This window comes from Sceloporus undulatus, chromosome 11, assembly GCF_019175285.1.
Source record: "Sceloporus undulatus isolate JIND9_A2432 ecotype Alabama chromosome 11, SceUnd_v1.1, whole genome shotgun sequence".
NCBI lineage: Eukaryota > Metazoa > Chordata > Lepidosauria > Squamata > Phrynosomatidae > Sceloporus > Sceloporus undulatus.
The window spans coordinates 2,739,415-2,754,461 of NC_056532.1; the positions used below are offsets into that span (position 1 = coordinate 2,739,415).

General features: G+C 46.1%; 1 protein-coding gene across 1 annotated transcript; it reads right to left on the minus strand.

Moving 5' to 3' along the window:
• Positions 1 to 3,382: 3,382 nt before the first annotated feature.
• On the minus strand, positions 3,383 to 9,298 carry ORAI2 (ORAI calcium release-activated calcium modulator 2). Its single transcript, XM_042442396.1, is given in 4 exon segments — positions 3,383 to 6,247; positions 6,249 to 6,434; positions 7,284 to 7,636; positions 9,153 to 9,298. Coding segments are annotated over 3 exon segments (774 nt in total). The 5' UTR covers positions 7,512 to 7,636; positions 9,153 to 9,298; the 3' UTR covers positions 3,383 to 5,887.
• Positions 9,299 to 15,047: the final 5,749 nt, after the last annotated feature.

Here is a 15,047-nt window from a genome sequence, read left to right on the forward strand (position 1 = left end):
TAAGGCAGTTGGCAGGGTCATCTAGATCCCCAGAGAGCAGGGAGCATCTGTGCTTACAGAGTCGCCGCAACAAGACTCTAGGATACGTCTCAAACAGGTGACGAAATCATGCCGCTTATTGCACTGGTGCCTTTAGAAACCTGTTGCAATTGAACGCGGCCAAATGTTAGTTGTGAATTGCATACAAAAGCGTAATGGCTATCTTCCTTACTGTTCCAGTTGGCCTCACAAATAGAATGGATATGTTTCTTTGCTCGTGACGCAGCTGGCAGGTTGCGCCGAGCAGGAGACCGCTGGCGGCGAACGTTATAGCAGTTGTGAATAAATATGCTTTTGCTGCTGAAGGTGGGAGAACAGTTCCTCTGTTCTGCTGGGGCACCTCTTTCAGGTCCACAGGTAAAACCATAGAATCATAGAGTTGGAAGAGACCCCAAGGGCCATCCAGTCCAACCCCATTCTGCCATGCAGGAACACAGAATCAAAGCATCCCCATTGACAGATGGCCATCTAGCCTCTTTTTAAAGACCTCTAAACAAGGAGACTCCATTGCACTCCAAGAACCTTCTCTTCTTCAGGCTAAACATCCCCAGCTCCCTAAGCCGTTCCTCATAGGGCATGGTTTCCAGACCCTTCACCATTTTAGTTGCCCGCCTTTGGACACATGGCTCCAGCTTCTCAGTGTCTTTTTTGAATTGTGCCCAGAACTGGACACAGCATTATTCCAGCTCCCCTCCTTTAGTGTGAATCGGAAAACAAGCGAGGAAGGTGCAGTTCCTGCTATGACCAAACCAAGACATTGTGCTTAATGGCTTCCAAATAGGCCAGTTTATTCAATCGTGATTTAAAGTGGCTTAGTATCCTGGCTTGCTTAGAAGCCAGGTAATGCTTTGCTCACTCATGTATACCAAGAAAGAGGTGAGGAGAAAAACAAACTGCAATGAGGGGAAAAGAAGCCCATCTTCCTTTGGGCATGTTTTCCATAAATATAAGAAATGACTCCTGCAGTTGCCATTATATATAGTTTGGCTCCGCAATGCTCTTACTTCCCAGCATGCAATAAAAGGGCCTGGGCCTGTCCAAAGCTTGCACTTTCTAACCATGAAACAGGCTTCAAGAAGATGCTTATTGTGTGTTAAAGTTCTGACTACACAGCCAGTCTTTTAATTCCTTATGAGGGACGAAAGCCGGCCGTCAAATGTCTACCAATGCTCTGCCATGTCTGTTTATGCCAACTAGGATCCATGTTATTGCAAAGATGGCTTTTTAATCCGCAATTAATAATTTAAGAGTGGATTTCTGCTGCTTTGCAGCCGCAGTTGTAAGAGCCTTAAAGGTTCTTAAGGGCTCCGCGTAACGTAAGCCTGCAATTGACAGGTGTTTATTTTCCAGAAGATCAAGTGTGGAAAGTGGACTCTACAAACAAAGCCTGTTTCAGGAATTTGGTGCCTTAAGCTGCACAACGGACCGTACGGTTTTTGTGGAGAGGCAAACTGTTTGGTCAAGAGAGGGATCCAAACCTTTTAAGCTTGTTGGGTCCAAAGGATCACTCAGTGGATTCAGCAAACTCCAGAGTGACCACAGGCCCCATACAGACTGTCAAAATAAAGCTGCTTTGGATCACTTTGGAGATACGCTGTTTAAATGATGCATGCGTCCTAAGAATCCGGAGGCTGCTCCAAAGCTGCGCTCCAGTCCTCAACTTTGGGGTCCAGTCTGGTCCCATGAAGGCAGAATGGCATCTTGGAAAGGTGCAAATCTGTGAAGAACTCCAACCCACGTGTGAAGAAGCCGTTGGCTACTTCATCCCCATAACCCCTCCGAGACCATCCCGACAGATACCATGTTCATGTCAAACCCCAATTGACGCACGCTGCAACTTGTTATCCTAAGTACATCCTCAGGAGGAAGCCTTCGCACATACCAAAACCAGCATGGGAGTTACAACCGCACCCCAAGAGACACGCAAAGGGGGTGCATCTCCAGTACTAAGGATCTTTTCAGAAAGTAATAAACTTTGCCCCCCTCGGGTTTTCTCCACGTTTTACAACTGGTTGGAAGTTTTGTTGCCTTAGGCAGGATGATGGTTTCTTACTAAACAGATTAGTTTTCCTTACTTCCAGTACCACCACATTTCAGGCACTGGGAATAATGGTTTCCTCCCACTTTGAATATGTGTTGCTTTTCTCATTTTGCTCTTGCGTCTGGATCCTCCTGCTTACTCTTTCGCTCATACTCCCGCTGATATTGCGGATGCGTACCTCACAAAGTACAAACAATATTTTTCTTGATGACTTTTTGCTTTTGGCGTTTAGTCCACTTACCCAGCCCTCCTAATTCCTAGTGTGTTCCTTCTGTTTCTCCATCAACAAACTCATCCGTCGGTGCAACTATCTCCCTGCTGTGGAGACATTACCTCCAGTCCTGCTGGGAGCAGATGCGTGCAAAGGAAAGCAAAACATTTAGAGTATGCCTTAAACAGAACGGACCTATTGTTTTACCCTGACTTGGAGATGTGTGTTTTGGCTGTGGCAAATCTTCCAGGAGAGATCCACATCCCTCACTATGCCTCCAAATTTATTGCTTGCAACTGTTTAAACCGCCTCTGCACCATTCAATAATATTTAACACAAGGTGGTCAACACTGCAAGTTGGAAAAGAGCCACTGACCAGGTGCATTGCTTCAGCTCCCAGAAATATTGGCTTCAGGATAAATCATCCTTTAGTTCTGGTTCAGGGAACCAGTGGCTCTTCAAACGTTGGTGGACTTATACTCATCATTTCTGGAGATGGGTTGGGAGTTGTAGTCAATATCTAGGAGCAACAAATTCCCCCAGCTCTGCTTTGTTGCTGTTGTGTGCCTTCAAGTCGTTTCCAACTTATGGTGACTTGTGGTATCATGAAGTTTTCTTGGCAAGGTTTATTCAGAGGTTGGCCATTGCCTTTTCCTAAAGCTGAAAGAGTGTGACTTATTTAAGGTCACCCAGCGGGTTTCATGGCCAAGCTGGGGCTTGAACCCTGGTCTCCAGAGCCAGCGCCCAACACTCAAAAGCTCTCCAAAGCCCTACTTTAGTCTCACTTAAAGCGATAGTTAATCTGGAAGAGACATGTGTCCCAATTATCTTAATAAAAATACACAAAGTGAATGACTTAGATGGAATTCAGCCCGCTGCCCTCAAAGAATTTGTTATCCCAGTATCTGAATGCTCTTACACTGTCATATAAGTACTGCTCACAGACCCAACTTAAGACGCTGCTGATCAAATGTGTATCAGACCTAAGATTTGGGCCTAATCCATCCACCCCACCTCACAACGCACACAACGCACCTCTGTTCTTGTCTTCAAGGTGAGGATGGCCACAATAAATTGAAGGACGCCACCAGTTTTTAAAGAGCAGCACAAACATTGTCCAGAAGGATTTAATCACCGGCAGTTTAGGCATGTTTTAACAACTAACATGTACCAAGGAATTAAGAGAGAAGAATGCAAATACAATACACTTCCTAGTTATACTGCGATTAATGTATCCTACAGGCAACCAAGCACGAAAAAGGAGAAAATGAGGTATGGCCATTAGGTACATATTACCGCTCTAAAGATTAGCAGCGGGGTTAAGTGCTGCCTTCTCCATTCAGAATGACCCTGTTTGGCCTACCAAAAAATAACAAGAGAGAAGCACTTTTCTTTTTGAGGAATGTAGCGATCATAAACCATTTGTGTGCCATGCAATTATTCCCACTGTTGGCATAACACATTAACTGCAAGGACACCTAAGCAATTGGGGAAAAAGGACACGGCGGCTCAAAAAGCCGGTTTCAATGCCTCATCCCGGGGACTGACTCACTAACAACAATATCGAGATGCACAGAGCTGAGTCTTCCAGCTTAGTTGCACTGAGCAGCCCACATCTGTTGGTCACGTCACACGTAAAAGAACATGCTGTGTTGTGTGGATCCTAGCGACATTAAAGAAAGACTGCACTCCTTTTGGATGAAAAATAGGACCACCAGAATATTCCTCCCTTTTTTTCAAGCTGAAAACATTTTCCATCAATAGGTACAAGGGGTCGGCCTTTCAAAAAGTCAACATCGTCAGCTTCCAAAGCAAAAACCAAGCATGTGCTGTTGCACAAGAGAAACCAGCTGGAATATTTCAGGTCGTGGACCGTGAGTTTGTGTCCAAATCCTTCCCTGCAAACACAGCCGGTTACAGATTACACTCAAAAACCGTGTTTTGTACAAATCCTGCTGGTTTGTCCAAACTATGGTTTCGCATGATGTCTGAACCTGCAGCTTTTGCTTCTCTCTGGCTTGTTTCCCTTGCTACCCACAGGACAAACAGGGCAGGAAAATGAGGAAGGCAAGGGCTGGGGACATTGGTATGCATAAGTGACCCTTGCGTGTGCAAATGTAGTTTTTGGGTGCTGTGGGGATTGATATTTCCTTCGTTCCTCTGCAGCACCCAACACCAACCGCCCCAACTTACTGTGAAGGCTTGAAGCTGCTTCATTCGCCCATTCTGTGCTTCACAGCAAGGGGCCAGCATCAGAACCATGCTCATTTGCAGTGTGCTTGGTTTGTTTGGTGGATACCTTCAAGTTGTTTCTGACATAACCCTGATGTGAACCTATCATAGGGGTTTTCTAACACTTATTCAGAGGAGGGTTGCCTTTACCTTCCCTTGTGGCTGAGAGAGTGTTGACTTGTCCAAGGTTACCCAGTGCCTTTCCATGGCCCAGTAGGAATTCATACCCAAGAGTTGTAGTCCATCGCTCCAACCACTACTGGCTCTCTATGTTTGGTTATTTAAATCAACACGTCATGCCTTACTAAGCCATGGCTTGGCACAACATGTGAATGTAGCCCAAATCATTTCTCATCCAGTTTTGTATGACTTTATACTTGTGCGTATGCCTGTGCACCTACATACACAGACAATGCAAACAGAAGGTGATGCCACCATCACTATATTCACTAGCTGGATAGAGATGTCAGCCCCAACCCTTTGTGCATTGTCACAAATCAAACCACAGTCTTTTCCAAGTGGATGATGTGCCCTATCTAGACCAAAATTTAGTTGGTATTTACAGTTTTCAGCAACAATAATTTGTTAAGAGTTTGGCTATACTATCCTATCTGAAGGGATAAGGGGTGTTTTTTTTGCATGTGAAATACTAAGTTCCTATTTTTAAAGTCCTTGCATTCTATCTTTGTTTTCCAAAGTAGATTCCCTCTCATCCTTCCAAAGGATCCAGTTGTACAGAACCAAAGGTCCATACAGATTAGTGATAACTAATTCCACCCAACAGAAGCTGTAATGCAGAAACAAAGAATAAACTAAACCGAAGTGGACAGAGGAAGAAAAATTTGGCTCAGATGGCTTCTCCCTCACCTGTTATCCTAGAAACATCGTCTGCATAGTCATATTCCATATACAGTAATTCCACAGAATGTGTTGATCTCTCATGACCTACAAGCTCCTCTTTGAAAGCCATGTTTGTAAATCAACTTCAAGTAAGAGAGTCACAGTTAAGAAGAGATCCTTTCCTTAATCCATAGATCAATAACCCTCAAAAATCTTACTTTGGGAAAATTGGTGCCCATTAAAATCAATTGCAGCCCACACTCTGTTTAACCTGCTTTTTTGTAGCAACCTAGAAATCAGAGGAGTAACAGTCATCTTTAAACAAATGCATGGGTTGTGGTATGCTTTCTAAGTTTTAATAAGGTGGCAATGCTGTCCACAGATATGAAAGACCAGAGAGAGCTGGCTGCCTGGATCGCAGTGGGATGCCAGCAAGAAGGAAGCAGCTGGCATTTGTGTCTCTTATCCATCTCCATTTGTTCCTCTTAGGAAAATGCTCTACACCAAGGTGAAAACGCCGTGGATCACACAACTTGCAATCCCCTGTCGTGCCCGTCCAGTTGCACTTTCAGTTTATGGAGCTCTTCGATCTCCCGGTTATGGCGTTCTGTTTTGTGCCGGACCAGCGACCGATAGAAATGGATGGTGAAGACGACAAAGATGATTCCCACCGGGACCATGATGATGGTAGAGATGAGCGCTGCCTGCCATCCGGTGTGCTGGCTTGTCTGTTGGATGAGGGTGGTGTCGTTCTTCAAGATGGAGTCCACAGGCAGGAACTTAATCCAACACAAGAGCACCACCTCGGCGAGGAAGAGGAGGATGCCCAGGACGGTGGAGAAGCCCCACGCCAGCTCAATGTAGGGGTGCATGCGCTCGTGGGGGGGACTCGCTGATGGAGTTCAGGTTGTGGATGTTACTCACCGCTTCCACATTGGGCAAGATGCAAGTGCTGATCAGGAGGGCAAAGAGGTGGACGGCCACTAAAATGGTGGTGCAGGCGCTGAAGGCGATCAGCAGTAATGGGGGGTATTGGTACTGCATTTCCAGCTGAACCTCAACCATGGCCACCTGGAAAAGGAAGATCAGCACCCTGTGAAGGTTGTCTTGCTTCCCTTGAACCCCACTGCTAGCCAGGAGAACAACCCGGGGGGAAAGAAAAGAGTGGAATCATGCAGCCCTTGAGTTCTGAAATGAAATTAAACTATAATACTTGGTAAAGTTAGAAGAAGAAGAGGACGGCCACATCACAGAAAAATAGAGCTGGAAAAGACCCCAAGGTCCATCCAGTCTAACCCCTGCCATGCAGGAATTCACAGTCAAAGTACTCTCTGTGACAGATGGCCATCCATCTTCAAGGAGACTCCACCAAAGGAGCAGCATCTTCCACTCTCGAACAATTCTTACCGTCAGGAAGTTCTTCCTAATGTTTAGGTGGCATCGCTTTTCCTATAGTTTGCATCCATTGCTCCATGTCTTGGTGTCTGGAGCAGCAGAAAATAAGGTTGCTCCATCTTCAGTATGACATCCCTTCAGACATTTAAACTTGACTATCATGTCACCTCTTAATCTTATCTTCCCCAAGCTAAACATACCCAGCTCCCTCAGCCACTCCTCGTAGGGCTTCATGGTTTCCAGACCGTGCACCATTTTGGCCACCCTCCGTCTTCTCAACATCCCTCTTGAATTGTGGTGCCCAGACTGGACACTGTATTGTGTGTCCAAAGTCTAACCAAAGCAAAAGAGAGTGGCACTATTCCTTCTCTCGCTCGACAGACTATTGATGCAGCCAAGAATCACATTGGGCTGCTTACGATCTCTGGTCAGCATTGGAAACAAGCTACCGAATTTCCTGACCCAGTGCAAAGAGAAGGCGTTTATGGATCACAGAGAGATTTTTTTGCAGCTATAAATACATACCATGGCAAATCCAGAGAGCAGCGCGGAGGTCCGGCTGGAAGCTTTCAGCTTGGCTCGGCTCAAGTAGAGTTTCCGCCATGACAGGGCCTGGACGGAGTGGTGGTTGGATGTCACCAGCTCCAGATAACTGCGCCGGACCCAGTCCCGGTAGTCCATGCCTTTGGCAGGCGGCTCTGAGCAACAGGCCGAGGCAGGAGGGTCGACGGGGATGTTTAACTCGGTACTCATGATGGAAAGTGAGCTAATGGAAGGGCGTTTTTTCTCTCTCTCTCTCAAAGAGTCGTCACCATTGTGTGCTCTTTCTTAAGGAACCAAATATGTGGGACGCGGGTCCTTGCCTGCGGGCTTGCGCTCTGAAAAAGAAAAGAGAGAGCCATTAGTAGAAAGGGGCCGGAGCAAACTGAGAAACCGTGTAAACTGGGAAAAGGCGGCTGGACAGATTCCATAAAGTTATCATCAGAAATAGAAAAGAAGCAAAGAATGCCAGCAGCGGGAAGGTCCAGGTTGCTCCAAAGAAGTGCATGTTCTTGCAGGATCACCTTGGGTTTTGCCCCTTTGGGGTTGCCTCCACGTCTACTCACTCCATCCTTTTGGGAAGCCATTTGGATCTGTATGTTTGCCTCTTCCAAAGGTGTTTTAAAAGCAGGTTTGCTCTGGTGCTTTCACCTAAAGGGGCAAATTTCTCCCTCTGAATTTTAATTATTCCCCCCCATGACATTGGTGTTGTCTGCCTTCAAGTTGTTTCCAACTTACGGCAACCCTATCACAGGGTTTTCTTGGCCAGATTTGTTTAGAGGGGGCTTTCGCTTTGTTTGTGGCTGAGAAAGTGTGACTTGCCCAAAGTCACCCAGTGGGTTTTCATGGCTGAGTGGGGATTCACATCCTAGTCTCTAAATGCTTAAACATCACGCAATGCAAACGTACCATTTGAAGGCAATTGGAAATATTGGTAAGAACAAAGGAGAGGAAGGGATAGAAATACAAAGATGAAAACAGGCCAAACATTGGAATCAGATTGCCAAGAGATTAGGAGAAGATGGCTGAGTGGATTTGGACTGAAGAACATCTAAAAGACAAGAGTACTTTACAGCGACTGTAAAAGAGAAGAAAAAATGTAACGGGAAAGAAGCCAAGAATGTCCATTGCCCTCAAATCCGAATGGAGAACAATAGACTTTATCAAAATGGTGCCAGGTCAAAGAAAATGAGATGAAGGAAGAAAAGAGCCCTTATAATTTAGCACATCGGAGATTATTACTGAGATTTCATCTAGAGAATCTTGGTAAAGTTTTACAGTTGAAAGCCAGACGGAAAACAAAAAGAGAGAAGAAAAATAAGGTGCGGAGAAGAAGGGAGAGAGAAGCTCAAGCCCTTTGGAAAGAACAACAGCGAAGAATGGCTGGAGAGAAGGCAGGGATCCAAAAAGGGGGATTTTTGTTTTAAAGGAACTGAGGAAACAATTGTGTGTGTTTGAAGATGTATGGAACAATGGCCAAAGAAGGAAAGAGATTAGAGGAAAGATAAAAGATGGAAGGCAAAGAAAGAACAGATGGAGCCAAGAGGGAATGACTGGAGAGCGACTGGATCAAGATGCTAGTCGAGGCAAAATCAGAAGCAAAAAGGAGAGAGAATGAGGACAAGTAAAGAGCAAATGCATTATTTCTGTAGTGTAGATGCAGCCAATGTCTTTGAATTCTGTAAGAGGAGAGTATTTTTATTTCCAAGGAGAGGACAAGAGGGAGATCTAGTTTCATCTCCTGTCTTGAGACCACTTTTGGTGCTCTGTCAAAGCCCTGAGTCTGGTTTCTCTTCAGCCCAGCGTTGGAGGAAACATAGGGCCCAAGGACCAGGCGTTTGCTTTCTGCCTTACCTTCTCTCATCCAAACTGCTTCTTCCTCCTCCTCTTTGCCTATACCTCCTTTCCTTTGATGGTTCCTTATCCACTCATCCCTGTCAAAATACTCTCCCCATTCCCAGAGATCTACAGCTGGGATATATATATGCAAACGTGGCTCAGTGCAGACTGGTGCGGTTTGCATAATGTGCTCTTGGAAACAGAAGATGGGGGTGGAAAGTTCCAGAGAGAGGAAGAGAGCTGATTAAACTCCCAAGTATTTCCCCCCCTTCAAGCAGACTCTCTCTCAAACCCTTCCTCTTTGGCCATCTAACAACGCCAGAGCTTGAAAAATCCCGGGTCGCCTAGCAATCCCAGAGTGAAGTAAAGGCATTTGGTCTTTTATCCCCCCCCCCTCCTCCTCCTTTCACTGAATCCCTTAAAATTCAGCTCTCGCTCTTTGCAACATGGATATTTCCTCCAATTATTCAAGGAGGCCTGCTCACCTCATTTGGATAGAAGGAAAGAAAGATTGCATGTATTCCCCACCCCGCCAAAAAAGGAAAATTAAAAGGCTAGAGGTGGTTTGGAGAGAGAACTCTTGCTTCGGTTGAACAAGAAAAATAATGCCAGGTAACATTAGCTAATGGAAGAGAAGCATAGAGGGAGAAGGGACACGCTTACGAAACATTCTTCTGTGCAGGAAAACAGAAGCCATGGTTGCCAGCTAACCCTGGACCTCATGCTGGCAGCCAGGTTTAGCCACGCAGGCGCCAGCCAGCCCTACAGAATTGCCCTGGGCCAAGCCACAGCGCTTTGGGGGAATCGATGGAGAGCAACTATGCAAGGCCCAGAACTGACATTGGCACCATGAGCTTTCATAGACTTCAGTCTACTTCCTCAGAGGTAGTTGTTTCCAGAGCAAGGAAGGTCCAAACTCTCACATCCAGGTGTGAGAGCCAGCATGGTGTAATGATTTGAGCGTTGGACTATGTCTCTGGAGACCAGGATTTGAGTCCCTGCTTGGCCATGAAATCCACTGGGTAAATATGGGCAAGTCACACTCTCTCAGCCTCAGGGGAAGGCAATGGCAAACCTCCTCTGAACAAATCTTGCCAAGAAAACCCCATGATAAGCTTGCCTTAAGGTCACCATATGAAACGACTCGAAGGCACTCACCCCAGGGGTAGGAATTTCAGGCCCTTTCCAAATCTCTTGGACTGCAACTTCCAGAGGCTCCAGGAGAAGTGATTATGGGAGTTGAAGGCTGAAACATCTGGAAGGTCAAAGCTCAAGCAAAATGATCCAAGATCTCAAAACCATGCCCTATAAGGAGTGACTGAGGCAGCTGGGCATGTTTATCTTGGAGAATCGAAGACTGAGAGCTGCCGTGATACCTGTCTTTAAATACATGAAGAGATATGCCAACAAATATGGAGAACAAAAGCTGGCAACGGAGTGGAAACATTCAATATACATCCCAATCCCCAAGAAAGGAGACACAAAAGACTGCAGCAACTACAAGACTGTAGCATTACTTCCTCATGCAAGCAAAATTTCTGCAACACAGACTTCAGTCACATGGAGAGAGACATCCCAGAGGTGCAAGCAAGGTTTGGGAAAGGCAGAGGCAATAGGGACCACATTGCAAACATATAATGGCTATGGCTGAGCACCAGGGAATTCAAAAAGAAAATCAGCATGCATTTTATAAACTAAAGCAAAGCCTTTGACTGCAGAGATCATGAAAGGCTATGGAACGCCCTTAAAGACATGGGAGTGCCAACACATCTGATCATCCTGATGAGGAATATGTACTCAGGATAAGAGGTTACTGTAAGAAGAAAACATGGAGAATGGTTCCCAATTGGCAAAGGAGTCCCACAAGGCTGCATATTATCACCCTATCTTTTCAACTTGTATGCAGAAGATATTGTAGGCTGCCCTTTGAACACATCATGAGAAGGCAGGACTCATTAGAAAAGACAATATGCTAAGAAAGGTGGAGGGAAGTAAGAAGAGAAGACAACTACATGACATTTGGATGGAAACTATTAAAGAGATCACACAGATATGAATTTGCAGGACCTAAGTAAAGCAGTGGAGGACAGGGGGTCTTGGAGATGTCGTCATGCGTTGACTCGACTCGGAGAGGAGTTAACAACAACACATAGAAGATGGAGCAAACTTGTTTTCTGCTGCTCCTGAGACGAGGACACGAACCAAAGGGATTAAAAATCCCCCAAAAGAGACTCCACCTCAACATTAGAAGGAACTCCTTTACAGTAACAACTATTTAAAATGGGAGACGCTGCCTCGGAAGGTGGCGGACTCTCCTTCTTTGGAGGTCTTTTAACAGATTGGATGGGCATCTTTCAGGAGTTGTGTCCTGCTGCGTGGCAGAGGGTTAGACTGTATGGCCCTTGTGGTGCTGATTCTCATAGTCTCACAACTATCTGGGGTAAGATGACCTGTGGTAAGGGATTCTGGCAATTGTAGGCCAAAACATTTAGAGGGCCAAATATTCCTTTCTCCTACTCTTAGTAGCTTCAGTCCAACGTCCTTTGAAAGACGAATCCCTCCCATAGTCCTGTTGCCATCTTTGAGATCTGCCTCTTAACAATAGTATATGTGTCTCAGATTGCAATGGGAAATAAACAAGGAGGGAGATGCATGCAGCGTCTTCTTGATACCCATCTTCTGAAGACTTGAAGTTCAGGCCTGACCACCATTCCAAAACTCTCCCATCCAGACGTAGCTTTAACCAAGTGTGGGGACCACAAAACCCGTCAGTTGGATTGCAGCTCCCAGCCAGCATAACTGATGGTGAAAATGGTTTGAACTGAAACCCAATGACATCTGGAGAGCCCCGTGATGCCCACCCATGCCTTTAAGGGTCAACAAAAAAGCTTGGAGAAACAGAGTAAGGAGTTTGTTAATTCAAATTGCAAGGAAGGGAATCCCAAACAAACACCAGGAGGAACTTTTGGATGGGAAGAGCAGCTCAGAGGTGGAATCTGGATGCTTGGAGGATGGCAGACTCTCCCCCACTCCTCCTCTCTTAAACCTCCACCCTTTACGGATGTTTTAAAGTATGGATTCCTGGTTTGTGGAGGGTTGGAATAGATGGCCTTTGGGGTTACCTCCCACCGCTACAATTCCTCATTCTGGGATAGCATTCTGTTCAACTGAAAAGGTGTTGCAAGGCTTCAGATGCAAATAAACATATGTTTTGCCGGACATTCCAGCACAAGAGACTGGACCTCCCTTGGCATGGGTTTCAAACAGACACATTTCTCAATCTTCACCCAAGATGGCCAGTGAGGCATGCCTTTTATACCCGTAGGCATCTTTTTATTTATTACCTGCCACCCCAATTTTGGTCATCACAACCTTGTTTGTCGAGAACGAAGGGCTGGCCCAGACTAGGGACTCAAACCTGGTTCTCACCAGTGCAACTCTGACCCTCCAAATGCTACATCGCAGGAGCTGAATCCACGCTGCAGCTATAATCTGGTTTGACTCCACTTCAGGTGCCATGCCTCAAGGCGATGGACATTCTGGGAACTGTAGTTTGTTCAAACCAGATTATTTCAGCAGTGCAGATGCATCCAGCATTTCTCTGTGCCACACATAGAGCCCTGGTCCAACAAAGTCCCATCCCTGCAATACAGAAGCAAGACAATAAGAAAGGAAAAGCAGAGCAGAATTTGGGGGAAGGGGTGCTGACAGAGGATTAAAGGCTGCAAGGAGCGGGGGAGAAAACCCTTTAGACCTACCCTGTTATGAAGAAGGCCAGTCTCCCGTGGCAATCCCAGAGCATCGGTGGGCGTTGTCTGAGCAAGCCGTCTTCAACCCGGCTGCCAGTGGTGTCAGCAAAGAAGGCAAAGGCCTTTGGAATGATGATGGTTGCTGGGCTCGCTCTTGTTTGCCATCTCTGATCCACAGACAGCCTCCTTGTTGAGACAAAGGGAAAACCCTTAGCTGTCACTGGACTCCCTTGTCCTTCTTTCGCTCAGATTAGATCCCTGCTCTTTCTCTCTCTTACAGACACACAAAAACACACGCACTCATGTATAGGAAAACACCAGAGATACAGCCGGGGAGCTGTTTGCTCAATGCTCAGTGCCTCCCTCTCCTGGAATTCCTCTTGCATTGTGGTTGTGTGTCTTCGAGTCGTTTCTGACTTACGGCAGCCCTAAGGCGAACCTATCACAGGGTTTTCTTGATCCTCATTCCCACTTACAAAAAAAGTGGTTTACGATCCGAATCGATGCATCAAATCGACAGCGGGGTGTGGTTTCCACTGCATTTGCCCAGATTGCATTTTTTTCCCCTGTAAAATAACCGACTTGTGGTTCACATTCACAAATGAATTGGTTTAAAATGGACCCGCTCCAGCCGGCCGAAGGGCACATTTAAATCGATTCCGATCCGCATCTGGTTCGCACTTGCGCAGAACTGATTTATCCAAAAAGATGCGGAAAACATCAGTGTCAAAAAGACACGGGTTAAATGGGTCTGGTGCATGGCCTCCCTTACTGATTCGCTTACACAGGCATACAATACACAGGCATATACACACACAACACACACAGACACACACATCCTTTGGAATGGAGGTGCTGCAGAAGTAGAGGGCTGGCTGCCTGCTCCCATTTCGAGCTCCATCTTACTTGATTTTGCATTTAAGAAGCACATTTAAAGGATGAACAAAAGGACCATAAGAAAGGGCCTTCTTGAGCCCCCCTTGCACTGAGGAATATGCAAATGAGCAGGGTTATGATGCAAATGAGCAGCCCCCCCTCGTCTGCTTTTTGAGCAAGGTGATCGAGAGAGCTGTCACCCTTCAACTCCAAGTCATCTTGGATGAAACCGATTATCTAGACCCATTTCAAACCGGCTTCAGGACAGGATCTGGGGTGGAGACTGCCATGGTTGCTCTGGCTGACGATCTTCGTCTAGGCATTAACAGAAGAAGCGTGACCTTATAGGTGCTTCTAGACCTCTCAGATGCCTTTGACACAATAGATCAGGGGTAGGCAACCTGCGGCCTGCGGGCCGGATGCGGCCCGGCGAGGCCTTGGGACCGGCCCCAGCCCGGTTCTGCCACCAATTGCCACCGGGGCCTTTGTCCTCTCACGCGCAGGGGCAATTGTCTATAGAAGCCTCAGAAACATGCATTTATATTAACATTTTAAAAAAAAAATCAGCAAATTTTTTCGCGTGTCATCCACTTTTTAAAAAAAAGTGTCCACCATTTGAAAATTTTGTCCTACATTTGTCCCGGTTTATTTATTTATTTAGATTTTTTTTTAATTTTTTAATTATTTATTTTTTGGCTTCGGCCCCCCAGTTGTCTGAGGGACAGCAACCCGGCCCCCGGCTCAAAAAAGTTGCCTACCCCTGCAATAGATCATGACATCCTCTTGGAACGCCTGGGAGAGTTAGGAATTGGTGGTACTGCACTCCAGTGGGTCTGGTCCTTCCTCTCAGGTAGATTCCAGAGGGTGATGCTCGGGGACAGTCGCTCTACATGAGACTACCCTTGTGCCTAGTCTGGAAACTTCAACTAGTGCAAAATATGGCAGCTAGGCTGGTTGCCGGACAAACTAGGAGTGACCAAATAACACCCATCCTAAATTCTCTTCACTGGCTGCCTATTAGTTTCCGGGCACAGTACAAGGTGTTGGTTATAACCTTTAAAGCCCTACATGGCTTGGGCACAACCTATTTGAGGGATCGTCTGCTCCCATATAATCCGCCCCACTGCACCCTCAGGTCCTCTGGGAGGAATCTATTGCAGCCTTTAAAGACCAGACTAACTGCTACCTCCCAGAGGGCCTTCTCTGCAATTGCTCCCAAACTATGGAACGGCATTATTATTATTATTATTATTATTATTATTATTATTATTATTATTATTATTAT